This window comes from Furipterus horrens, unplaced genomic scaffold (genome assembly GCF_987537825.1).
Source record: "Furipterus horrens unplaced genomic scaffold, mFurHor1.1.pri manual_scaffold_7, whole genome shotgun sequence".
Classification (NCBI taxonomy): domain Eukaryota; kingdom Metazoa; phylum Chordata; class Mammalia; order Chiroptera; family Furipteridae; genus Furipterus; species Furipterus horrens.
Window position 1 is genome coordinate 43,744,428 of NW_028327177.1, and position 27,494 is coordinate 43,771,921.

Here is a 27,494-nt window from a genome sequence, read left to right on the forward strand (position 1 = left end):
TCTTGTTAATATTATGACTTTGGAAAGAGTATGCAAAGAGCTCTAAATAACGACAAAGCCACATGGTCAAGATGTGGTCAAATGGACACGTCACTTACCGTGTTTGAACACTCCAATTAGGAGGGACTTATCTGCTTCCTTATCCCACCAATCTGCAGGGACCTCGGCATGAAAAGGCTCAGGTATCCACACATCAGCTTCACTATAAAGACAACCATTTGCATAGTATTTGAAACAAATACCAGTATTAAAGAATTCCAAGTCATGAACATGATACATGCACTCACGTGCCCCACTCCCACAATAAGCACCTAAGCATCATGGAGAGGAATGAGCAAAGGTTAAAAGAAAGGGCATAAGTCAGTCATTTTCCACCATGACCAGAAATGGACTTTATCACCCAATGTCCCATTTTGAAGGTTACTAAAAACACCAGTAATTTAGATCACACCTCTTTTTACATGCGCGCGCACACACACACACACACACACACACACACACACACACACACACACACACACACACACACAGGCTTTCCCCGATTCTCATCACTTCCCCAAGCTCAGAGAGCAAACACTGCATTCAAGATGCAAAAAAGAAGGTGAGCTTCTAATGGTTTGTGAAGGTTTTGAAACACGATCCATGATGTTTTCCGACTACCCAGACTATTGCATGCAGGCAGAGAACCAATGTGAGCTCACACTAACCTTGAGTCAGCACCTTCTAAGATCTTATCTGCCTGGTCTCCTATAACTTCTTGTCTTAGGTAGTAGAGCATGCGGACACGCAGCAGGACCCTGGAGAGGAAGACAGAGGGGGAAAAAGTTCTTAACTTCAGGACTGTTTGCCAACAGTGGCTTTTGGCAGCTGCTGCTGTTCATCCATCATCCTGCCAAGGCTGATTAGCCATGCTGTATGGTAGGCTTGAAGCGTGACAGATGGTGGCACATAATCACCTCTGTGTGGTGCTTTCTGCTGGCTTCCAACAGGCCTGCCTGGCAACCGCTCACACTGCACAGAGAGGGACCGAGCTCAGCCCAGCCCAGGCGCACTTCATTTAGTTCTACCTAGTGCAGCTTGTGAAGTTTAGACACGTACCCTACCATTGCCTCTGAAGTATTGAAGCAAGTTTGTAAACAACTGAGCAGATGGCTTTCAGTAACTGTTCTGCTTCATTATCTCATAAAATTTCCTCAGCTGCTGCCTTAATACCATTTTTGGAAGCACATCAGAAGTTGTAGGAATAAATGTAATATAAAATCTGGTTTTACTACCTTACAATAAACCCTCAATATGGACTGTCAGGTTTTTCAGATTATAGAACTTTGGTTCTGAGAAAGGGAGATGGCAGTTGAGGGTGGGTCCTCACTCTTCTCCCTTAATGTTTTTTATTCCTTTTAGTTTATATTACCTGGGAGCCTCAGTTGTAGTTTAAAATATATTAAAATATTACAAAGGTGATTGAAATATGCCAAAATCATTGAAACTGATAGTCATTTTGAAGGAATCAGTGTTTAAAAACCCTTGGAATTCTAGGAAACAGATTTTCAATCTCACTTGGATTTCCTTAATGGCTTCAAACATAATTCTTTCAATAAAGCCCACCTGGTAAATCCCGAAGGCTTACATCTACTCCGAGTCTAGCATCTCCTGCTGGTCAGCCCTGGTATGCAGTCAGGACTGATACTTGAGACTACCTCCTTGGCTGCGAGTAAATGACAATACCAAGTGCTATTTCCCCAGCTGGGTAGTCCCAACATATACTTTTTAAAACCAACATTTCACATATACTAGCTCATTTCATCTTCACAATAACACTGTGGTGGTATCAAGCAAGCTACTATTTCTACAATTCCATTTTACAAACATAAAAATTGAGGCTAATAGAAGTCAAGTGGCATGCATGGCCAAGGTCACAGAGTCACCTTGAGCACAGACCACTGTGAGTTAGGCCTTCTGACTCGACCACTTCACACTGTCTCTCAGGATGTGGCAATTGTCCTTGAAAATATCAAATGACAGAGAGGGGTTGCTTCATCAGAACAGACTACTCCTAATCATATGTGAACAGGCATACCTTCCTCTCCACCAGCAGTCTCTAGACGGGCAAAGTGCAAAGTTGTAACTATCTGAATACACTCCAAAGTGAACAGTCACTTTGGGTGACATTTCTTCTGATTTCTTTCTTTTAATAAAATTAAAAATTGTCTGTGCCACAATGAATTAGCAAAAGAAAAGTGACAGCACAGGCTTATTTGTCCAGCACCTTGTGTCTTCCCTGGTTAGAGAACTTGCAGACCAGTTCTTCTGGTAACTTACAGAGGATACTCAGGAAGAGGGGCTGTAAAGGAAATACCCTCCACCTTGTGCTGGATTCTCTTTAATTCATCAGAACCTGGTACTGTGCTGCTGATCCTAATGGTTTCTCTTTCTTTTGGGGGGGAGAAGACAAAATTTTCTACTTCAGAAAGAATTTCAGTTATGTGAAGACTTTTATGAACTCACTAGAATGTCATCTTTTTTCTAGAGGGAAAAATTCAAATCAACGCAAATGGTGAGCTCAGTGCCCTTGTCAAGACATGGTAGGTACTGGCAGGATAACAAGGTGAACAGGAGGTGGCCTCTGACCTGAAGGAGTTTATACCTGGTAAGTCAGCAGGAAGGATGGGTCCCCAAACCTCAGTTATACTTCACTGCCTGCCCCACTTGTGACTGTTTTCTGGGCCAGCACCTAGTCTAGGACCACACATGGCATTAAGCTGTCCTGTTCACTTTGTATCCTTTAACCCAAGACAACTCCTCTGTCTTTGTCTCTTAAAGTTTTTATAAAAAGATGTCATTTAATTTTAGAGAGAGGGGAAGGAAGGGAGAAAGGGAGAGAAACATCAATGTGTGGTTGCTTCTTGCGCGCCCCCAACTGGGGACCTGGCCTGCAGCCCAGGCATGTGCCCTGACTGGGAATCAAACCAGCAACTCTTTGTTTCATAGGCCAGCACTCAATCCACTGAGCCACACCAGCCAGGACTTGCCTCTTAAAAACTTTGAAGAGAACTAGCCAGCTATTTTCTAGGAGGTTCTTAGTTTGGGTCTCAATTTCACTCTTACCAGTCCTCACACTTCCTCACTTGAATCCTTTAAGTCTCAGGGAGTGAATGACTGGACTACTTGCTTGTCCCAGAGAGGAGGTGGGAAGCATTGCTAGTCCTGAGGCCAAGGGGAAGGAAAGGTGTGAGGAACATTGGTTATATTTCACAGACCAGTTAGGGAGGGCACCCTATGGAAATCTGTTACTGACATTAGAACGGAAAATGAAAAATCACCACTGCCACGCTAGAGCCAAGACTGGAGCCACTGTTCCCCACACTCGATCACTTCACTTAAGAGTTTGAATCCAGAACTCACAAGGCTATTGACTCAAAGTTCAAGTAAACCCCAAGAAAACAGAAGTTCTGCAACAGCCATAGAGGGGCAGGACTTTAGGGACAACTATCCTGCTGCAGGAGTAACAACATAACAGTTTCTGAGGCACCAAAATGGTGTGAGGTAATGGTTTCGAAGACTCAAAAAGGAAAACATTTGTCAGTCAAAACCTAAAGATAGTGATCAAAGGTAGGCCCTAAAAACACTTTCATTTAAAAAGGGGCAAGAACCATTAGTCAGTTCAACCCAGGGGGATCAGGTGTTTTCCAGGAATTATTTCATGTGAGAACTGAGACAACCCCGAGGAGGAGGCAGGCTTCTGAGGTGAAAGGGGGTGGTCAAGAGCAAGGGCACCAGTCTTGATGGGCTGGGCTACCCAGCTGACCCAGCCCTTAACTAGCTGTGGGACCATAGGCACCCATGTCTCAGTTTCCTTGTCAGGTAAATGAGGATAAAATAGCACTACTTACCTCTGACAACTCAAACACAATCCATATGAAGTGCTTGACACACTGCAGTATTATGTGCTCAGACACTGGTGGCTAATTTTAAAAAGGGAGATACACATACATTTATTTATATCCTGCCTCATCCAACTGAGATCTTGTTGCAGAGCTCTCTGACTAACGTGGAAAGTGAGTCTTAAAGAGGCTGAGGAACTTGCCCAAGGTCACACAAAGCTAGGAAGCAGCAGCACTGTTTAGTGGCAGTGCGGCCTGTAGTACTGATACTGAGTAAATGCATGCTCAGAGTAAGAAAAAAATCAAGATATGCAGATATTAGTTTAAGGTGAAGACAGTGGAGCTCCAAGCAATTAAATAAATTTAGATTCAATATTATTCAACATAATCCAGTTCTGAAAATAAAGCTAAAGAATATGATTCTAAGCTCGTAAAATAAGAAAAAGATCCGACAACTGAGGTATTATTAAGCAAAAAATAACATGAAAAATTTGCCAGTCCCTCCACTGAAAGCAGTCAATTGAAGGCGGAATCACACAAAGCTAACCATAATTCCTTAATACATACACTACTTAAAACTTAGTGATTCACAGGTACTCCTGAAACTAATACAAAATAATATTGAATGTAAACTGTAACTGAAAAAAAAAAAATTAAAAACGTAGTTATCTACAACATCATAGCAGCATTATTTACAATAGCCAAAAGGTATCCATCAACCCAAGTGCCACTGACAGATGAAGGGATCAACAAAAAGTGCTCCATCCATACAATGGAATATTATTCAGCCATAAAAAGGAATAAAATTCTGGCACAAGCAACAACATGGATCAGCCTTGAAAATATCATGCCAAGTGAAATAAGCCAGACACAGAAAGACAAGTACTATATGATTCCACTGATGAGGTACCTAGAATAGGCAAATTCATAGAGAACAGTGGTTGCCAGGGGCTTGGGAGTGTGGAAGAGGGGAAGACAAGTTATTGTTTACTGACAGTTTATGCTGCAGTCAATGATAACGTTTTGGGTATAGATAGTGGTGATAGGTACATAGTAGTCTGAATGTAATTAATGCCAATGAATTGTACCCTTCAAAATGCTTAAAATGGTAACATTTAAAAATTGTGTTACATATCTTTACCATAATTTTAAAAATCAGCCATCTAAAATAAAGTACACTAGCATATGACTTGGCGTCATGTTTGAAGAAAAACACTAAGGTTACACAAAGATAGTAACTACAACTTAACAGTCAGTCTACCCACACACGCGCACACGCGCGCACAGGCACAAGCACAAGCACAAAACAAGGTCTCTGCATCCACCCTTGGAAGACCTACTTGTTGCAGTGGTGCTTCAGGTGCTTCTTGTAGCTGTCCTCCTGGAACAGAGTGTCAGGGTTGCAGCCCGCCAGCCAGTCAGCATCCTGCACCACTGGGTGTGCGCTCTGGGCTTTCACCTTCTTTCCCTTTCTTCCCCTTGGCACTGGGGCTGATAAACCTAGAATCATAATGATAATAATAATAATTACTACTAGAAGCTTTCTACAATACCAATTTTAGTGTCAGAGCCAAATATTGACATACAAGGCAGGGAAATCTGTGGTCTAGGTTGTGTCACAAGGGTCCCTGGTGGCTCTCTGTGACCCTGCAGCACAATGAAGACTTACCGGAATGATTGACCAAGGCACGCGTCTGGCCATCAGCTGTGGGCGTGATCAGATCCCAGATGAAGCTTTTGATGTTCTCATCCCCCTTATAATGGTTGAGACAGTACACGAGGATCGTTCTGCAGATGGTTTCCACATCTTGTTCAGTGAGCTGACGTTTATAGCGTCCATGGGAAAGGATGTCTGTCCACCGTCCCCAACTGCAATGCAAGTATTCAGTATGCACATGGTGCCTTTCAGTTTAGATCTGGGGCTTATTTTCACAGTCACATACTGGTGTTAGAAAACTGTGGGTCCTGCATGTGAGGCCTCTGACTTCATGTGTGTAGGGTTCCCATACATATGAAGATACTAAATGCAGTTATTTTCTCTTTAAATGCATTGTTCTAAACAACAACAACAAAATAAAACAAAGCACACCCTAGCAATATTTTGTCAGGTGAAGGGAAAGTAGCCCAGGGCCAGAAGTTAAAGGCACCCATCCCAACATGAGCTGTAGAGCACTGCTCCTCAGTGCAGGACTGGGGTTGCCACCGAAATATCACCTATATCCTGACACAGACTTTCCTGCTCAGAGTCCCACAGGCAGCAACTCAAGGTGGGGGTGACGGTCCCCAAGTCACGGATGCAGCGCTGAGGAGTGTGGTTACATCAGCCCACCTCAAAGGGATGCCATGATAATTAATTACTGAAAGACTGTGAACAGGTTCAAGTTTTTATTCCTTTAGAAACAGGACTGCTAACTCCAAGTACAAGAACATGCACAGGAAGAAGGTTCAGCCAACTCTCAGGTCCTCATGTAAAAATGGGTGGGAGAAGGCACTGTGGCCACAGCCAAACAGCACGCTGCGGAACCTGACCCACCTATGTCAGGTCACAGTCACAGACTTAACACAGTGCAGTGCTCTCCCTCCTGGGTGCTTCGGAGTGAGAGCACACAACAGACAGGCAGACACTAAGCTGTGTCTCTCCCAGGGTACCACTGACCGAGCTCCCGGGGCTGTCTCAGCACAGGAATGGGCCCCTTCCTCTGAGTAATCTTGGCTGAGAAGCACAGTGCACAGCCCAGAACGCCCTGCCTTCTGACCTGGTCTTCTCTGGCTTCTATGGACCTCCCTCAGTCCTCAGCTTGCAAGGCTGACCCTCACCTGTAGGCCTTCGGACACACTGCCCTCTCTGTTGGAAACTCTTCTCCCTGCCCAATGTCCACCACTCCCTCTTACCCTGGCTTATTCATGATATTCATCAAGCCACAGACTATCCACATCACCTTCTATGGGACTCCTTCCTTTACTTCCTTCTGCCCCAGAGGCAGAGAGAGAATACCTGAGCTGTGTCTTAAAGGAGAGGAGACGTGCTTCTACCCTCCATTTGCACAGAGCTTCCCTGCCAAGGCATTATCACAGTTTACTGCTTTTCTACTGTTCACCTGCCTGCCTTGAGGCAGGGCTGTGACTGTCCTGCTCACAGTTGTATCCCCGGTGTCTGAGTATCCTAGCATAGTCCCCAGTACATAGCAGATGTTCAATACATAGTGATGCCTGTGGGACAAGGCAAAGGCTTTACTGAAACAGTATGCCCTAAGAGCACTTTCTAGCCTCAAGAGTTATTAATGTGTTCCATTTCTGAAGTTACCACCAAAATCCTTGGCTTTGATCATTAGGTTGAAACATGGAAGCAGGCGCATGCAGCAAAGGGCTTAGGTGGGAAGAGTCCCCACCATGTGAGAACAGACAGGAAAGGCTGTCTAGCTTGCACAGGCAACAGTAGAGGGGACACAGCTATAAGACACAGGATGGCCTTCAGCTGAACTCCATTTATTCCATAAACAGCCACTAACTCAGCACTCACTGCGTCTGCTGGCACAGCACTGTGCCCTGAGGACACAAAGAAAGAGTCCCAGTCCTCAAGAAGTCGCTAACTGGGTCTCTAGCAGGAGACACCAACTACCTGAAGTCATAAAACAACACTCTGAGTGTGACCGAGAGTGCAGCCCAGACTTTCCGGTGCGGAGTGTTGAGGTGACATCTGACCTGGACGTCAAGGACAGGAGAGGTTGGGCAGGTCAAGCCTGGGGGTCGGGAGTGAAATGGGGGGTTGGCTCTAGGCAGCGGGAAAGGGTTGTGAAAAGAGAGAGATGAGACAGAGTGTGGCACACTGAAGGAGAGGAAGGATCTGTCTCAGCAGAAATGTGGACTGTGCATGGAAAAAGACAAAGGCCAGGTCAGAGCCCTATATGCTCTGTTAAAATGTTTGTATTTATTCTGAAACTGATGATGCTCCACTGGAAAAATAACCAAAGACAGGATATCATCAGATCTATAGTATATACTGTTTTGGTGGCAGTTTTTTATTTGAATGGAAGTTGCCTACAGTCTCACAATATGCTAGAGATCTCTTATTTACAGATCCAGGTATTTACGGAGCACCTTGCTCTTCAAAGCACTCTGTGTGGTGCCACAGAGATTCAGAGACTAAAAATGACCATCCATCGGAAGATCTTTACAAGAGAGATAACTGACTTTAACAAATTTTTATAACAGAAAAGTATTAAAAGATAACTAGTAAATTTTATGCGAAGGTAAAGTAGAAAATATTTTGTTATTTTAAGACTTTGTTCTGAGTTATTAATAATCAACAAATTTGGATCTGACATAATAATCCCTTAAGGGACAAATTGGTGCTCCTTCAAATCCATGAGAATCTGAACAACTCCGAGCACTTCATCCGCACGATCCGGGCCCCGCCCGTGGGGCTGCATAGTTCACTTGACTATGGGGAATCACAGAAATCCAAACACAAATATTGTTTTTTCTATGCCAATTGGAATTCTAACTATTTTTAAAATAAAACTCTGTTTCTCATGAACCCGACTTACCCATAGACGAGCAGATTCTTCTCCACTCTGAAGCATTCACTCCTTGCGTAGCCCTGGGACCTGTCCTGGGGCCGCCGGGGCTTTGTGCAAGGCTTCTCTTCGGAATCGCTTTCCAAGTCTGAAAATTCCATCAGCTCATCTTCTTTCACTGCACTGTACAGCCTGGTTTGCTTCCTCACTCTTGGAGTGTCAATAACCAGGTTGTTCTAAAACAGATAGCAGATACATTTGAAACTTCTATAAAAGCAACGTTGGGTTGTTAGATCAGCTAGGGTTTGAGTGGAAGCTCTCACTCACCCTCCCACTTAAGGCATCAATATCCAGTTCAGCCTTCTTAGCCCACTTCTGCCAGAAATTTGGATCATCCAGGGAAATATCTGTCCTATTTCCAGATGCAACAAAACTGGCCTAAAAAGAAGAAAAATATGCATTATTTTGGGATGCTTTTCTCAGAGGTAAAATGCAAAGCAGATTTCATTTATTCATTCCCTCAAACATGTGTGCATTCTTCCACTGTGTGCCAGATGCTGCAGTCGCCGGCAAGAAGACGAAGTAACTCACTGGCCAGGGGTTGAGACAGATCAGGAAACAAAAGATGATCATGCAGCACAATAAATGATGGGTAACAATGGTATGTACTGGTGCAACTGATATACACAGGAGGGCCTTAACCAGGTTCAGGTCGGGGTAGGGTTACAGAGAAGGCATTGCTGGAAAGAGAATAGGCTCTCCAGAAAATAATGCCTGGACCAGATTATTAAAAGCTCAAAGAACAAGAAAGCATGTGCAAAGGCACAGAGGAGAAGAAAGATAATCTGTCATGTGACTGGGGAAGAGTAGCCAAAGATCAAGCCAGTCTTGTTAACAGAGACTGAGCTCTATCCTAGGGAAACAGCAATCTCTTTGAAACTGGGACTATCAAGATGTACACCATCATATCCAAAGGCACCAATGTCTTGGAGCATGGAGGGGAGAATGGTGCAGAACAGGCTACTGTAGTTTAGGAAAGAAATAGTGAAGACCAAAAACAGCTCTAGCAGAAATGGATAGATTCTTTAAAAGGTAAAACTGAAGGAGTGAAAATCTAGGTAAATGTGAAGCATGAAGGAGGAGGAGGAAGCCAGGAAAAACTGCAGCATCCAACTTTGGCATCTGAATGATGTTAACCAGGTGAACAAACTGGTGTGTGTATGCGTGTGTGTGTGTGTGTGTGCGCGCGCGCACATGTGCACACAGAGGGTGGAGGTACAGGGTGATGGATAAGAGGCAGAAAGACATAATGGAGGAGGTGTTGGGTTATAGAGCCCAGAGGATTGGCAGCTGAGACAATGGATGTCCACATGCCAAAGGAGGGAGTTGGACCCTGTCTTACAGCATCACCACACATGAAACCTCACTCAAAAAGGGTTACAGATCTGAATGTAAGACTGAAAACAATAAAACTCTGAGGAGAAAACAAATCTTTGTAACCTTAGGTTAGACAATGCAGCAAAAGCACAAATAATTAAGAGAAAAAGAGGAGTGAACTGGCTACTGTAGTAAACACCATTAAGGAAAAACTAGAGGAAAACATTTCCAAATTATATTATCTGATGAGGAACTTCTATCCAGAATATATAAAGAATTCTTAAACTTTAATAATAAAATAATAACTCAAAAAGTGAACCAAAAACTAGAATAGACATCTCTCCAAAGATGGTACACAATGGCCACGAGCAGAGGACAGATGTTCCACAGCACCAGAGAAATGCAGAGTCAACTTCACACTCACTAATGTGACTATAATCAAAAAGCCAGACAATAAAAAGTGTTGTTGAGGATGTGGAGAAACCAGAACCCTAAAAACGCTGTTAGTAGGAAAGCAAATGGTACATTAACTTTAGAAAACAATCTGGCAGTTCCTCAACCTCAAGCGTTAACCATGGAGTTAAAACGTGACCCAACAATTCCAGTCCTGGTATATATGCAAGAGAAATGAAAATATTCATCCACACAAAAACTTGTATGCAACATGTTCGTAACAGCATTATTCAAAAATATCACTAACAACTAGTGAATAAATAAACAGCCTCAATGTCCATCATTAACTGGTAAATGAGGTATAGACATATCATGGAACATAGCTCAACAATAAAAAGGAAGGAAGTGCTGATTCAGGCTACAGGGTGGATGACCCTCCAAAACATTATGTTAAGTGAGTGAAGTCAGACACAAAAGACCACATGTTCTACAATTCCATGTATGTGAAATGTCCAGAGGAGGCAAATCTATAGAGACAGAAATAAGATTACTGGCTGCCAAGAATTTGGGAGGAGGAAACAGGACAGATATACCTGACTGTTAATGGGCACAAGGATCTTTTGGGGTGATGGAAATGTTCTAAACTTAGATGTCGTAACAGTTGCGCAAGTCTGTAAATATGGTAAAGGCACTGAATTGTACATACAGAACAGGTGAATTTTATGATAAGTAAATTACATTGCAATAAAGCCGTTAAAATAAATGTGTAAGCTGGGCCTGGGTGTGGATGGGTGAACCAATATGCAGGTGAAGCCTCAGAAAGGGCTCTTGGTAGAGTGGCCCGCTGTGGTGACCTTTGCCAGAGCTGCTCTGGTGAACGGGTGGGGGAGGGCTGCAAGCTGGAAATTGAAAAATAAGTAGAAAGGGAGGCAATGGACGCAGCTAGTGTAAATAATGCTTGTGTGGATTTCAGCTATGAAAGAAGGGTTATGTCACTGAAGCTGGAGATCAAAACAGATAGCAGTGAATTAATTGTTCTTATAGGCTGTCAGAAAACCAGAATCTCAAGAAGTGAAGAGTATGGAGTCAAGGACACAGGTCAAGGATTAGCCCGGGGAGCCGGGAAGCAGACAGGATGACAAGGTGAGTGACCGCTGGAGCCATATAAATAGAACACAACCCAAAACACAAAGAATATTTTATGCATTAGGTGCTCCACAGGGAGTTAGTAATTAATTTCTTAATTCAGAATAGAAAGCAAACGTTACATACACATTCTGTGAGCAGTTTACAAGGTGCCATATATGAACTCTACTAAACTGCTACAGAAAACCCAACTCTTCAGATCGATTCTCACCTTAGCAAACGTGGAGCCTTTCCCTTCAGACTCAATGGTGATGGTGTGGGTTCGCCGTAGGAGAATCTGATCAATATCTTCTTCACAGAATTTAGACCCTTCATCCTCCTCATCCATGAGGGCACCGTAGGCCCCTTTTCGCAGAAGATCCTCTATTTCTTTCTTGGAAAGCTGTTGTACCTGTTTTAGAGAAATATTTAAAATAATTTAGAACTGAAATGTTTTTAGACTGAACAAATGTTTTTTTCTCCAAGAGGGTAAACCTAAATTCTAAAAAAGGGAATGTGAGGTTGAAATATTGCTTAAAATAAATGCTGATGTTGAAAAATAATCTGAAGCTGGAGGGTTTCTCACTATGAGTTAAATCAAGTAAGGAGCTGGAATAAAGGAAGGGGTTGGGCAAATGCAGCTTTACCCCGTTGGTAGCGTTTTCCCTTCCGCTCATGGACTGCAGCACAGCTTTGTCAAGGCCGAGCTTCAAACTCGCCTTGTCGAACATCTCCCTTTCGTAAGAATTTCTTGTAATCAGCCTGTAGATTTTCACAGATTTGCTCTGTCCTATTCTATGACATCTTGCTTGAGCCTGGAAGAAAAGGGAAATGAGTGGCTACCAAAGAAAGAAAGACTCAGCTGTCAGTTACAAGAACATCTGTTCCAATAAACAGAGGTGCAGTTTAGAAGCGGATTAACATATGAAGAAATTATTTTTACATTATTAATAAATTGATTACTAGCTGGTTCATTTGCCCCAATCATGGGACACTGGCTGAGTGACTATATGACTTTAATTTATTGATTTGACAGGAATGCTCCATCATAGTAGAATGACTTAAAAAAGGGAGGAGGGGGGCATCAGGAGGATTTCTTGCATGTTTACCTGGAGATCATTTTGGGGATTCCAGTCAGAATCAAAGATGATGCAGGTATCAGCAGCAGTAAGGTTAATGCCTAAACCTCCTGCCCTTGTACACAGGAGGAAAACAAACCTATCAGAATCAGGTTTGGAAAATCTGTCAATAGCTGCCTGGCGGAGGTTGCCTCTTACTCGGCCGTCAATCCTTTCGTATGGGTACCTGGAAAATGTCAGTATTAACAAGGAGGCCTCGCAAATAGCTACAATATACCTATTCCTTTTTTTTCTTTCTTTTTATTTTTTTAATTTTTTTATTTTTAACACAGTAATACAATTTGGGATATATATTAACAGCATAATATTACGTATCAGAAATAATCTCAGAGCAAATCGGTTTTGTTGTTTTTCATACAACTGGTTGGATGCCCAAAGATTAGATTTCATTTTAATTCCTCTCCACTGAAGCATCTAAACTCTAAAAATAGCTGACACCTCCACTAGTAAAATAACGATTTCAATTTTAGGTAAGAACTATTCTCTTTTGGTCAAATGAAAGAAACAGAAAACAAAATTGCCCACAAAATTATGCAAACCTACTGCAGTCATTAGGTCGAATAACTGTCGTATACATCTATAGTTTTTAAAAAGAGATGTGACACATTTCCCCCACTCTATCACCTTTATCTTAAACATCACTTTGAGGTGAACTACTTAAGAGTCATGTGAAAGGTCACTTTTTAATTCCTTTTTATTCTTATGGCACCATGGCCTCACCGTCTTTGAATGAGGTAGTCTTCCAGTATGTCCAAGCAGCGCACCATCTGGGAAAAGATAAGCACCCTGTGGCCACCAGCCTTCAGTTTTGGCAGCAGCTTGTCAATCAGCACTAGCTTGCCAGCAGCCTGGATCATTGCCTGGAGCTGAAAATCTGGAGAGTCTGCATTGTGTGTTTCTTTAAACTCTTCCAAAATTTTCTCTTCAGCACCTGCAGAGATTGGACAGCATAACATGAATACAGTAAAAGGTTTTTATTGCTAAAAACAATGAACTTGGTTTCAAAACCCACTGCAAACTGTAAGAACCAGAACACCATACTCATGTTTATGAGCATGAATTTATCCACTTAAAGTTAGGTCTACACAAAACTGGGAAAGCATAAAAGGGATCAAAGTTTTAAGCACAACACATTTAGGCATTTGGAGGGAAAAACCACATTTTCCAACAAACAAATGTTTGCTGATTGTAGAAACTGTATTTCAACAACAGACTGTCAAGCCAGAAGTGACAGAAGCAAGCCAAGGGCCAGATACCTACAGAAAATTTGGAACCTGAATTGCTGAAGAAATAAAGAGCTGTTTACTAGCTGAATATAAACACAAACAACAAAATCTGTTCTGAAACTAAGAAACAAGGAGATGGAGTTCTGATTATTAAAGTGTAAGGGCAGTAGTTTGTATTTATAATTGCATAATAATACAGGCAAAAAGGATTATGACAAAAGGAAATCATTTATCAGGGTAATTTTTAGGGACTGTTTTTAGGGGATAGCACACATCTACTGCAATCTCTAAATCTCCTTCCATATTCATTGTCAGCTGATAATTTTATACAAGGGACAAAAATTCTATCTCGAATTATGCAAATCTTGAAAAACTTTAAAAACAAAAGAAACCTCTGTTTCATGTAAGAGTTCTACACCTACCCCTCTTTTTCTCATAGCCACACATAGATTTCTGCTTGTTCAAAGATTTTGGGGCGCATCAGAGAGAAGCCTCTAGAGAATAACATCTTCCTCACTACTTCCTTCCCTGACCCCAAACACATGCTTATCTAGAAAGCAGCAGGCTAAGCTTCCTTCAACTGCTTAGTTGGCTTAACTAGAATTGCGCAGCATCCTCTGGCCTCTGCCAATCTCTGGGGTTAATCGGGGCAGGGCTCTAGTGCTCGGCTCCTCTCCTCTAAGGACAGGGATGCAGTCATGGTCCCTATTCTCTAGGAAAGACAAACAAATCCATCTACTGGAACTGGTTTTCCAGCCTTAAACTGTGTCAGAAATTTAAACTACTCTTCTTCCCACTGGTTGTAAACATGTGAACTAATTATACTACATATAGATGTAGATACATAAACACATAATCCTCAGAAGGATTTGAAAGGTTAGATCAGTCAGGCCAGCAAGCCACTCAGACTGTCAGGCCTTTTGCAAGCAGCAGCCGATGCAGAAAAGTGCCCCCTATTTCCATTCTAAAGGCACTTGTAGAAATTAAGTTATGACATGGTCATATGCAGAAATAAAGCTTGTTAATTATTAATCAACAAAGAATCTTACTGATAACAGATTAAAGTCACTTAATGCCTTTCCCAAGTACTAAGGCCTTCTGAAAAGCACATTGTTAATTCTTATGCAGGGACGGATGGAAAATGCCAGTTGCTCACTCCCTTTTCCACATGAGTAACAAGCTAATACTCAGGATTTTCCTCTTAAGTGGAAAAAAAAGGTTTTACTAGGAAAAGGTAAAAAACAAAGTTTTATTCAAGAGCATTAGCAGGCAGGTTCTTGAATAAAGTTAATGTTTTTCAAATGTAAAATTTAGAAATATAGGTTCTATATTCAGGACAAGAAGGTCCTCAGAAGACAGGAGAAATAGATTTCGGTGCATACACTATATTAGGTTTTTTTTTTTTAAAGTTTGTTCTTGTGGGACAATATATTATAAGCCCTTTGCAATTCAGGAAGAGACAGATTTTACTCTTTGAAATCTAGGTAGTGATTTTGTTCCCATTAAGATTATATTCCATACTCAAAATAAAATACAGTTTAAAACAAGTTAATGGTCAATGAATAGATTTTAAAAATGAACTAATCATTTTTAATAAAATATCAGAAATGTTTGGATTATTTTAGTAAAAAATTAGTAGAGTAATTTAGGTTTCTTTTTTTTATTTTAAATTTATTCAGAGATGAGGAAAAAACTTTTGTTTTTTCAATGCTATCAATAATTTCTCATCTTATGAAGATAGTCACAATTAAAATATATTATTTCTTACCGACAAAAGCTACTGCTGAATTTATCAATTCAGATCTTCATTATGATTTACCTTAATGTTAGATTTGTATGTATCACTCAGAAAATGAACTGGAAATAGGTTAGGATAAGCCAAAATACATAGTCTGTTGGCACTGTCCTAAATTAAAGTACTGCTCATACTACAGTTTAAAATGTGTATGTATGTGCATCAAAAAATTATTGAAATAAGCGTGGAAGTCTTTCTTTCCACTTAAACAGATTATCACTATGAGGGAGGAAACTACAATGTTATCTAGCTATATTAGTCACAAACAAACAAGAAATTATTTGCTTTTGAAGATTACCATGAAAAAAAGTTACTGTACTACTTTCTCTGAAATCCAGTCCATTATATAAGCTTCAGTCCTGTTTTTTTTCTGCTCAAGATTCTCTATACTCCTACCCACAACAATAACAACAATTGACTCAAGTCATCCCTAAATATTAGGGGACCTTGACCAAGTTGTCAACATTACTTTTACTCTCACATAGCAAACCTAAAATTGGACATTCCATTCTTTTTTTTATATATTTTATTAAATTTATTGGGTGGCATTGGTTCATAGGGTCATATGGGTTTCAGGTATACATTTTCTGTGATACATGATCTGTATATTGGATGGCATGCCCATCACCAAAGTAAAATCATCTTCCATCGCCCCTGTTACACTCTAACACTCCCCCAACCCCTTCCCTCTGGTAACCACCATATTGCTGTCTGTGTTTATCAGTTTCAGTTTTATATCCCATACATGAGTGAAATCATATTGTTCTCAGCTTTTTCTGAATTATTTCGCTCAGCATAATATTCTCAAGATTCATCCATGTTGTTGCAAATGGCAGTATTTCATCTTTTTTATAGCTGAGTAATATTTCATTGTATGTGTGTATCACACATCTTCGTTAGCCAATCCTCTATCAAAGGACACTTTGGTTGTCTCCATGTCTTGGACACCATGAATAATGCTGCAATGAACATAGGGGTGCATATATCTTTGCAAATAAATGTTTTTTAAGTATACAATCAGAAGAAGAATTGCTGGGTCATATGGTAACTCTTATTCTTTGAGGAGCCACCATATTGTTTTCCATAGTGGCTGTACCAGTTTAGATTCCCACCAGCGGTGAACAAGGGTTCCTCTTTCTCTGCAGCTCTCCAACACTTGTAATTATCTGTCTTGTTAATTACAGCCATTCTAATAGGTGTGTGGTTTTGATTTGCATTTCCCTAATAGCTAGTGAAGTTGAACATCTTTTCATATATCTGTTGGCCATTTGTATGTCTTTGGGGAGGGGAGTGTGTTCAGGTCCTCTGCTGACTGTTTAACTGGATTGTTTGGTGTTGAGTTGTATGAGTTCTTTATATATTTTGGATATTAACCCCTTTTCAGAGCCGTTGTTTGCATATATCATCTCCATTTGGTTGGCTGCCTTTTTATTTTGTTGTCAGTTTCTTTTGCTGTGCAGAAACTTTTTAGTTTGATATAGTTTTGTTCTTTTATTTTCGCCTTTGCACTTCCCTTGCTTTAGGGGTCAAATTCATAAAACATTTTCTATGACCAAGGTCCACAGTTCAGTGCCTATGTTTTCTTCTATGTACTTTATTGTTTCAGATCCTATATTTAGGTCTTTGATCCTTTTTGAATTAACTTTTGTACAAGGGAATAAGCTATAATCTAGTTTCGTTCTTTTGCATATGGCTTCCCAATTCTCCCACTGCCATTTATTGAAGAGGCCTTCTTTCTCCATTGTGTGTTTTTGGCTTCTTTATCAAAAATTATTTGCCCATATGTTTCTGGTTTTATTTTTGGGCTCTCAATTCTGTTCCATTAGCCGGTATGTCTGTTCTGCCAATATTATGCTGTTTTGATTATCATAGCTCTGTAATATAATTTGAAGTCAGATAGTGTGATATCTTCAGCTTTGGTCTTTTTTCTCAGGATTGCTTTGGCTATTCGGGGTCTTTTGTTATTCCATACAAATCTGACCATTTTTTGCTCTATTTCTTTCAAAACTGACATTAGAATTTTGATGGGGCTTGTATTAAATCTGCATATTGCTTTGAGTAACATGCCCATTTTAACTATGTTGATTCTTCCAATCCATGAACATAAAATATCTTTCAATTTCATTATGTCTTTTTCAATCTCTTTTAATAATACTTTGTATATACATCCTTCACATCCTTTGTTAAGTTTATTCCTAGGTATTTTTAATTCTTTTGGTTGTAAAAGGAAAAAGGGTTTATTTCATTTTTTTCGGAAGTTTCATTGTTAATATATAGAAAAGCAGTGGATTTTTGTACATTGTTTTTGTATCCTGCAACTTTACTGTATTTGTTTATTCTTTCTAATACTTTTTTGGTGGAGCCTTTAGGGTTTTCTATATACTGAATCATGCCATCTGTAAAAAGTAAAACTTTTACTTATTCCTTCCCAATTTCGATTCCTTTTCTTTCTCTTGTCTGATTGCTCTGGCTAGGACTTCCAGAACTATGTTAAATAAGAGCGGTGAGTGTGGGCATCCTTGTTTTGCTCCTGATTTTAGAGGAAAAGCTTTCAGTTTTTCACCACTGAGTATGATATTGACTGAGGGTTGTCGTACATGGCCTTTATTATGTTAAGGTACCTTCGTTCTACGTCCATTTTACTGGCTGTTTCAATCATAGATGAATGTTGTATCTTATCAAATGCTTTTCTGTATCTATTGATAAGATTATATAACCTTTCCTTTCTTTTGTTCATGTGGTATATTACATGGATCGATTTGCATCTGTTGAATCATCCTCATGCCCTGGAATGCACCCCGCTTGATCATGTAATATCATGTATACTTTTATTGTTGTATTCAATTCGCTAATATTTTATTTAGGATTTTTGCATCTGTATTCATCAGAGATATTCTTTTTTGTGTGTTACCTTTGCCAGGTTTTGGTATCAGAGTTATGTTGGCCTTATAAAATGTGTTAGGAAGTGCTGCCAGTTCTTTAATTTTTTGGAAGAGTTTGAGAAGGATAGGTATCAAATCTTCTTTGAATGTTTGGTAGAATTCACTTGTAAAGTCATCTATCTAGTCCTGGGTTTTTATTTGGGGGGAGGTTTTTGATAGTTGTTTAAATTTCCTCACTGTTGAGTGGTCTATTTAGATTTTTCATTTCTTCATGATTCAGACTAATAAGGTTATACATTTGTATGAACTTATCCATTTCTTCTAGGTTACTGAATTTGGTGACACAGTCTTTCATAGTATTCTAGTATGATCCTTTGTATATTTGTAATGTCTGTGGTAACTTCTTCTCTTTCATTTCTTTTTTAAAAAAATTATTATTATTATTTTTAATCCTCACCCAAGGACATTTTTTCATTGCTTTTTAGAGAGAGGAAGGGAGATAGGAAGGGAGAGAGAGAAACATCGATGCTAGAGAGAAGCACTGACTGGCTACCTCCTGTATGTGCTCAAATTGGGGATTGAAAAACCCACAACCTAGGTATGTGCTGGACTGGGTATCAAACCCACAACCTTTTGGTTACAGGATGAAGCTCCAACCAACTGGGCCACACTGTTCAGAACTCCTCTTTAATTTCTGAATTTGTTTATATGACATTCCATTCTAATAAATCTTGGGCCAATAATAGTATCTCCATTTATGTTAACCAGTTACCTGCTTAACTTCTAGCAAGAAAAACAACTAACAACACTCACCAAGTGCTTAAAGTGCACCAAACACTGTTCTTACCACTTAAACACTTACAGTAACACACATTAAAAATTCTTTGCATTTATATACAACTGGTATTCTACCATAACTTCCAATTTTTTTTCTCCTGCTTTGCTTATGTTACCCCTTTCAACTCATGCATATAGTTGTTTGTTTCCACATTTATAGAAATGTTATGCTTTGCTGAGCTGAATTTTTAAGTTTGATTAAGGCTGCTTTACTCTGTCACAACCAACACAAATTTTAATTTAACCTCCAAAATTGAAAACTTCATTCCTCTGCTCCATAAACATGTGTAGAGGTGGAACCACATCAGTATTCTTTCTACTCCAGACTGTGGATGAGAATGGATAGTATTGGCCCTGGAGCCACCTCTTTGAAACACAAGGTCTACACATGTTACCTGGGAAGTTGTAACACCTAATGTGTGTGTGTGTCTGTGTATTTTTTTTTTACTACAATTTTACAACATAAAGACATATCAATATATCTGATTAACAGATACTTCATAACTTGTTGTAAGGACAGAAAATCTGACCTCAAGGTGTGACCAATTAAAACTGCCACAGATCCAAGTCTTAGAAACCCTAAAGGCTCCTGGCAAACAATAAATGATGTAGGATGACTCTGGAGGGCAGTCAGCTACAGAAAGACCCACCAGCTGTGTTTTGGGGCAACTCCCCACTCGTGATGCTCAATGCATATAATTAGCATGGAAGCAAACAAGGTGAATTTTATGGAACTGAGAGTGGATACCCAACAACCATCACTGAGATCATCCCTTTCACACACATCCTGCTGGCAGCATTTAATCTCTTTCTTGAGTGCCTTTTCTCCCCCACTGGAGGCTACTTTTCTTCATTTTCTCTTCACCAGGTATTAAATGCAAAAGTGTGTGTGTGTGCGTGTGTGTGTTTACTCATACCATCAAATGCCGTAGCCCCAACTCTCTCTCACCAACTCAGAAACAGGCTGGCTGACACTCACTATAAATGGCCTAACAGGCTCTTAAACAGATGGAGATTATCAGGTTGGCAGCATTAAACATATAATTATCACACATGATACTCTCTTTAAAAGACAAAGCTAAAAGCACGAAGTTTGAAAAGGAAATTCACTTATGTCACATCACAGCAATGATCTCAGGTGCTACACTGAGACTGTCTTCCAGGTGTGGACCATTTGTCATTTAGTAATAGGAATGTCTGGATCTGAGGTGGCTGATAGTGTGTAAGTTATGAAAGAAGAAAAGATTAGGAACTCTAAATTAGCTGCCCTTGAACCTCATGGATTATGAAAAAAACAAAATCAGGTTTGTTCCTTCTCCCCTGGAAAAGAACCAAACTGCACTGCTGGCCAATTATAATTGCACACAAACACCCCAACTTCATGGGCCATCACCTTTCCTCGCCCCATATGAACTCTGGCCCGGATACAGCAATAACCTCTTAGCTGGTCAGTCTGGCTGTCTATCTTTCCTGACTCCTATCTGTCTCATACAATGTCATCCTGAGTCACATTTCTAATCATTCCTCAGCTTAAGCACTATCCGTGGTTCTCCACTGTCTACAGACTAAAGACAAAATTCCATAACCTAGCATTTGAGGCTTTTCACAGTAGGGTCCCAGCATGTCTAGGTTCACCCCTACACTGTTTCTTGCAGGTACTTTATACTTTGGGCAAGTTCCCTTTTGTTTTCCTGAGTCCTCGTCTCTGCTCATTTTATTACATCAGCATAATGCCCTTCCTTTTTCTAACCCCAACTGGCAAAATCCTTCCCAGCCCTGTAGGCTTGTCTCAAAGCCACCACTTTCTAACAGCTTTCCTACTCTCAATCCCTGACAAACTGAAGGCTCTTGGAGTCTCCAGAGTATCTTCCACGTCAAAGGCATGAAATATTTATTCCTTTAATGACTTTTGCAAGTATGTAATACAGGTTTTTACTCATATCCATTGCATAACACTATCAATTTAGTTGAGAAAACAAGAAGGCCATAAAGTATTTATTAGTAACAGGGACTATTACCAAAGTTATAAAAAATAGTATCTCATTCTTAGGGAATAGGTATTAAGTCCTCTAGACTGAGAGAAATTTTCTTCTATCAAAATCTTGAGAAAGCTAATAGCTGCCTTCTCACACCGCATTTCCTCCGTAGCTTTTCAGATTTTAACACACACACACACACACACACACCCCCAAGAAAATCTCAATCAGAGGCTACTCTCTCTTTAACTGTTGACACTTTTGATGGTTTTTAGCCATGGAGGACTAATACCTCCTTTCAACAGGTGAGACACAGATGTAGGGATACAAGAGAAAGGTGAGGTGAGGTCCTGCTTCAGGGACCAGCAGAAGATACCACAGAAAGAGGCATCACAGAGAACAGGAAGGTGGTGAAAGCCACATTGAGATGAGAGGATACAATAATGACTACAAACCACAAAATACTCCATCTGGAGGGAGAAAGGGGTTTCTGGTACTTTGACCATCATGAAATAGGTTTACAAATAGCCAGGCTTACCGTTAATAAGGTATGGATGATTGCAGCACTTTCGTAATTCCATCATAGTGTTTAAAAGGTTAGGTACGTTAGCTTGACCACCACCTTTGGAAAGAAATGTAAAATTCTTCTCAAGGATGGCTCGGTAATATTTCTTCTGAATGTTTGTTAGCTCAACTTCAATAATAGTTTCTTCTTTGGGGGCCAAGTTCTTTTCTACATCCTCCTTGAGACGTCTCAACATCATTGGCTTTAGAATAGCCTGAAGTTTTTGCACCTGAAAAACGACTTTAAGTCAATAATGGTGTCATGACTTGCTTACATGTTAAAACATATCCTAACATGAAAAACCAGGATTACCATCCTTTTTGTTTACCGCTCACTTTCATTTGTCAAAGCCCAATAAGGGTACGAAGGCACAAATCTTTCAGCTTTCATACAGAAGTTCCTGAAGGTTGAACGATTCAATTTCAAATGGACATTTTCACCTATCCAGAAGTCCTGAACAATCAGAAAGCTTGAAAAGTACACAGCAGAAAAGAACCAAATTTATTCATTTCTCTTTCCCCTTGTCTTAAGCCAGAGAGATGAGGAAGAGGGGAGAGACAGTGTCAGGAGAGCCCTCTGTTTCAGTTCTCTTCCCTTCCAGAAAGAGCAAATAAGCCAGGAGTTATCTAGTTCCTGCACCAACTAGAAAGCAGACATGTCTCTCTCTAGTTCTCTCTTCTGTTGATTTGCAATAGATACTGCACACAAGATAGTTTTAAGAAAACAAAACAAAACAAAACAGACTTCACTTTGAGTTAAAGGGAGAAGCTTTAGACAGTAAGCTGGGGGAGGATATAAAAGACCAAGATGTCAAGCATATCCCTGTATTTACTTCAAGTATCTATATAAACTCTTATCATGTGTAAAATAATCAATCACTTTTTATACACAATACCTCATTTATTTCTCCCAGAAATCCTGTAGGGTAGTTATGACCCATGTTTCTAAATGAAAATATGTAAACTCGGAAAAGTAAGCAAGGTGACCAAGTATACATAGTTAAGAGATAAGACTAAACCTTAAAACTCCAGGTGGCAAATAGCGCTACAAATTTCAGTGGCTTCTAACACTGTCTCCAGAAATATGCAGAGTTCAAAAGTATACCTAGAAAACCACCAACCTGAAAAGCACAGCAGTCCCTGAAAATTACATGAACAGGTATGTGTGTAACCTCTACAAATCTCAACAGCCCTTCATAAGGGCAAATGGACAGACAAGAAAACCTCTGTAATGAAGACCAGGGATGCCCAAGGAAGCTCACTTATTTACTGGGTAAGAAAAATATTTTACATTTTTAAATAGTTAAATATTAATCCTTTGCCATTTCATGGGTAATCTTCAATTATATAACAAAAATACAACGCAGACATGATAAATACCTGTTCTTCTGTTTTCAGATCACCAAATTCTTGCATAAAGGTGGTTTCTGAAGGGAAGCGAGTTGGTTCCAAGAAATGGAGCAAGCTAAAGAGCTCTTCCACAGTGTTCTGTAGTGGGGTCCCTGTCAGCAGCACTTTGTGTTCCTACAGGAATATGAGAAAAGCAAGTGACCAAGTCCTAACAGCAACAGTTTCCTGAAACCAAAGCCTCTCTCTAGATATCCATGGTCGTAGTTCACACTAAAATTAATTAAACAACTACCCTACATCAAGTGTAGGAATTAGGCACGAAGGCAGAGCTACAGGAAAAAATGGTCCCTGCTTCAGATCCACACCCAGAGGGGCCTCTCTGGAACTCCGTAGACTCAGAATTGTCTTGCCATTTCATCTCTTCCTGGGGTTGTTATTACATCAACAGTCTGGTGCCATGACTTCATGAGTCCCCTGAGTCTCTGCTTTTTCCTCACCAAAGTTGAAGTTTTTTCCTAAAATCCCTAGACTCAGATAAAGTTTACATGACTCTTTCTGTCCTCTAAATCAACAGCGCTCTAGTCTCCCTATCTGCTTCCTGCATGAGTCACATCAGAGACAAAAGTCCATCTACACACACGAAAAACTATTTGTTCTGCAAAAAATTCATACTAGCAAAGAGGTCAGCTTGGTTTTAAATACTACAATCAGTTTAAAACAAAAACAAAAACAGATGCTATTTTTAACTTTGTCTCTTTGAACCAAGTTAGGTATTTCTTTAAAACAGTTCTTCCTGTTTAGGAGCCCCTTCTCCAGCTCTCCTGACACATTTGTGACATTGTCCTGTTTCTTTCTTTCTCTTTCTTTCTTTCTTTGTTTCTTTCTTTCTCTATATTTTTTTTTTTTTTTTAGATTTTTTATTTATTTTTAGAGAGACAGAAAGGGAGGGAGAAAGAGAGGGAGTGAAATATCAACATGTGGTTGCCTCTCGTTCACCCCAACTGGGGACCTGGCCCGCAACCCAGGCATGTGTCCTGACTAGGAATCGAACCAGCGACCCCTTTGGTTCACAGACCAGCACTCAATTTACTGAGCCACACCAGCCAGGGCCATTGTCCTGTTTCTATACATCCAGCATGGAGGAACCATTTGGCAGTGACAGGTCTTAACAACACAGAGTTTATTCATCTCAAGGGCTTTATATTATTTTCAAGTTTAGCCAGTTGATACATAGTACAGCTACTAACACTATTTCAAAAAATAATTATACCTTCCTGTTGGTTCAAAAGCAATATTCTGACTTAACTTGGAATCTGACAAGACTTGGTTACGAGGCAGAGAGTATATGTTTGGTAAATACTAGATGTATGATATAACTAAGAACATGCTATTTTTCTTAATATCTATTGTGTCTTATCTCAGCAAAGCTCTTTAAAAGTGAGGTGAAGCAGTTCAATTTGCTTTTATTCTTCCTTTTCTCCCCTTTGAATAAAGAGGTCTCTGATTCAGAAGATACACAGACCACCATCACCTTCAGATTCATTAAATTCACAAAGACTAAGGACTTTGCAAATCAATTTGAGATTTTCTAATGTATAACCATACTGGTGGGTAACATGGGCCATAATCCCTGGGATAGTCAAGTCCTGAATTACTCTATCCAATATTGAAAAAAAAAATACTGTCACAGTTTCAGGAAAAGTCACTACAGAGAAAGAGCTGTATGGATGTAAATTGTCTCCCAGTTTTTTCATATCCTTTATTACTGAGTTAAATCCTGAACCTCTTACCAAAAACATCAGAAAAAGTCTTTTAATGTATTAGTCTCAAACTTATTCGAAAAAAGGAAAAAAACTCTTTTTAATGCTGCTTCCCATCAAAGGCTATTTAAAGCCAGTCACTAAAAAAGATTAATAAAGCCAGTCACACCAAATGATTATTTGTACATACAACCTTTTTATACGGTTGCATAGGAACAGTGGAAGGAATACAACCAAGCTTCCATCTCAAAGCAGGTAACTATGAAATAACACAAGGTGAATACACCACGTATCCCAAAACATGATGTAAGTGACTCAGGCCACCAAGCTCATCACCTCCAAGGCCACTACATCAGCAGGTATGCTTTTGGTTTGAAAATGTTACCGTTCTTTTTAGCCCTTGATGGAGTGACATCCATTTACTTTCATTTCAGCACTCTTAATTTGTGTGAGGCTTCCTAACAATGAAAGATGAGGTAGTGGAATCAATGAAGAACTACTACCACCTCCAGAGAATTCTCTCCTGGTCAGTGAGGGACAAGGACACACCTTTGCTTTCTAGAGGTCCAGTGGAGGAAGTGAAGACCATAAATGTGCCTTAACATATCACCTCATAAGCACTTTCTTTGTGATGCAAGAGCTGAAGACACTCACTGGTCTTTCCTCTCTGAAAATGCACTTGAAGATAATCCTCATTAAATGCATTTTCATCCTGAGTCTAGTGCAGGGAACAGCAGGTTCCTATGACCTGCTCCACAATTGGATATAGTTATTATTTGCTATTTTCATTGTGACTTATTCTAGGAAAGAAGAATAAAAAGATTTAAGTGTATAAGTTCTCATGATATTTATTTTAAAGTAAGGATTTAAAAACCAGAGAATAGCCCTGGCCTGTGGCGGCTCAATGGATTGAGCACTGGCCTGCAGACCAAAAGGTTCCCAGTTCGATTCCCAGTCAGGACAAATGCCTGGGTTGTGGGCCAGGTCCCCAGTTGGGGGCATGGGAAAGGCAACCAATCAATGTTTTTCTCCCTCCTTTCCCTTTTCTCTAAAAAAATATAAAATATTTAAAAACCAGGCAATAAGCTATTTGGAACTGGACAAATAAAATTACATTCTAATTCTGAATGATTATGTGCTCCCTCTTAAAAGATCTTTTCTGAGATGAAGATTCTTGATTATCAGAAAAATAAACATTTTGTTCATTTGCTAATCAGAGCTTCCAAGTTGGTGCGTCATGAATGAGTTACAATGATACTGAATCCTTGGGGCAGCCAGCAGGACTGTGAAAGTCAGGACCCTAGGACTGCCCCACCTATGGTAGTGGGGAGCCTTCTTTGCTTACCCCAGTGTGACATACATCATTTTCTATATGTGATAATACGTGAAAGAGGTTAGGGAACACTGCAGTGTGTAACAGAAAAATTATCTGGATAACAAATTCTAATCCATTAATGAAGTGTTACTATAAACAATGGAAAATAGAGTTCAACCAATGGAAGATTGTTTTGCAAGAAGAATCTACTGTCTGGAAACATGTGAACTAATAATAGAAAACAACTTACACAGTCATCTGGGTGACTATTTAGCCTTCAGGAAATAATGCTAAAACTACCTATCTCTCATGTGGACCACTGTGAGGATGGGACCGTCCTCAGAAGGCATAATAAGATATTTCATGAACATAAGCCATTACCTATAAACACAGGTTTACTTCAATGCAATGCTGAAGTATCACCTGAAGAGACCAAATATAGCTATTGCATTTTTTTTCCCATATGCTTACCCAAGTCTTCAAGATCGTTCACCGTTCCTAAGTATTATAATTTATTTTGTGGACTGGCAACCAAATAATATATACTACTTTGAGAAATGTCTTAGGATAGCCTCAAATAATCAACTAAAGAAAAAGAAGGGAAATCCAATCCTAAATGGGATAATTCAAGTCAAACTTTTCCTTTGAACAAAACTAGATTTTGTTTTTAATTAAAAGAACAGCCAGCCAATCCAATCCCCTAATTTAAGAATAAAAAAAGTTGCTTCCAAGAACCTGCTGCAACAAAGCTTTAAAGTATTCTTTTCAGTAGTACCAGTCTTCAATAAAAACACCTGTAGCCAAGAACATACAGAATATTCCTTCTCGTCTCAAGTTCAAAATTAACAAGAGATCAAATTAAATCTACAGAAGACAAGTTAAAAGATTACTTTTTGAAACTGATCAAAACACCCAAAGACATGCTAAATAACTTTGCTTTTAAAATGTACATTAAAAATAAAAATAAATGATCAAAATTCACCTTGTAAACTAGAGTGAAAAGAAGTCTGACAATGACTGAGGCCATGTAGCAGTTTCCACTAGGAAATCATATGCACAGCAGTATGGAATTGAAAGTCAATCAAATTCTACCACTCTACAAGATATTATCCAGATACTCCTCCTGAAGAAAGTCTAGAAAAATGTAGTCAGGAAGACCTAACCATCTCATAGGAAGCTGGAAGACTATGAGGTAAGTGTGGTCTATAACTCCAGATCAATTTTAAGGTCTTGTAATGCCCCAGACTTCTAAGTGTCTATGCAGACTGGACCAATTCCAGATTTGGCCCAACTTATGAGAAACTGCATGTACAAGTTGGCCCCCATATGCCGAAACCTAAGAGTCCTGGAACATAAC

The 27,494-nt window shown here is 39.8% G+C and overlaps 1 protein-coding gene across 2 annotated transcripts in view; it reads right to left on the bottom strand.

The window, feature by feature from the left end:
* The window catches only part of CHD7 (chromodomain helicase DNA binding protein 7), a 199,361-nt gene that overhangs the window by 18,096 nt on the left and 153,771 nt on the right, over positions 1-27,494 (bottom strand). For both annotated transcript variants that reach the window (XM_090283655.1, XM_090283654.1), the window contains exons 14-25: positions 23,093-23,236; positions 21,687-21,942; positions 13,153-13,363; positions 12,403-12,598; positions 11,941-12,108; positions 11,526-11,705; positions 8,726-8,836; positions 8,429-8,634; positions 5,551-5,750; positions 5,222-5,381; positions 708-797; positions 99-202 (exon numbers count right to left, since the gene is read on the bottom strand). In XM_090283655.1, coding sequence (XP_090139781.1) covers positions 99-202; positions 708-797; positions 5,222-5,381; positions 5,551-5,750; positions 8,429-8,634; positions 8,726-8,836; positions 11,526-11,705; positions 11,941-12,108; positions 12,403-12,598; positions 13,153-13,363; positions 21,687-21,942; positions 23,093-23,236 — 2,026 coding nt within the window. The remainder of the gene's footprint in view (positions 1-98; positions 203-707; positions 798-5,221; positions 5,382-5,550; positions 5,751-8,428; positions 8,635-8,725; positions 8,837-11,525; positions 11,706-11,940; positions 12,109-12,402; positions 12,599-13,152; positions 13,364-21,686; positions 21,943-23,092; positions 23,237-27,494) is intronic.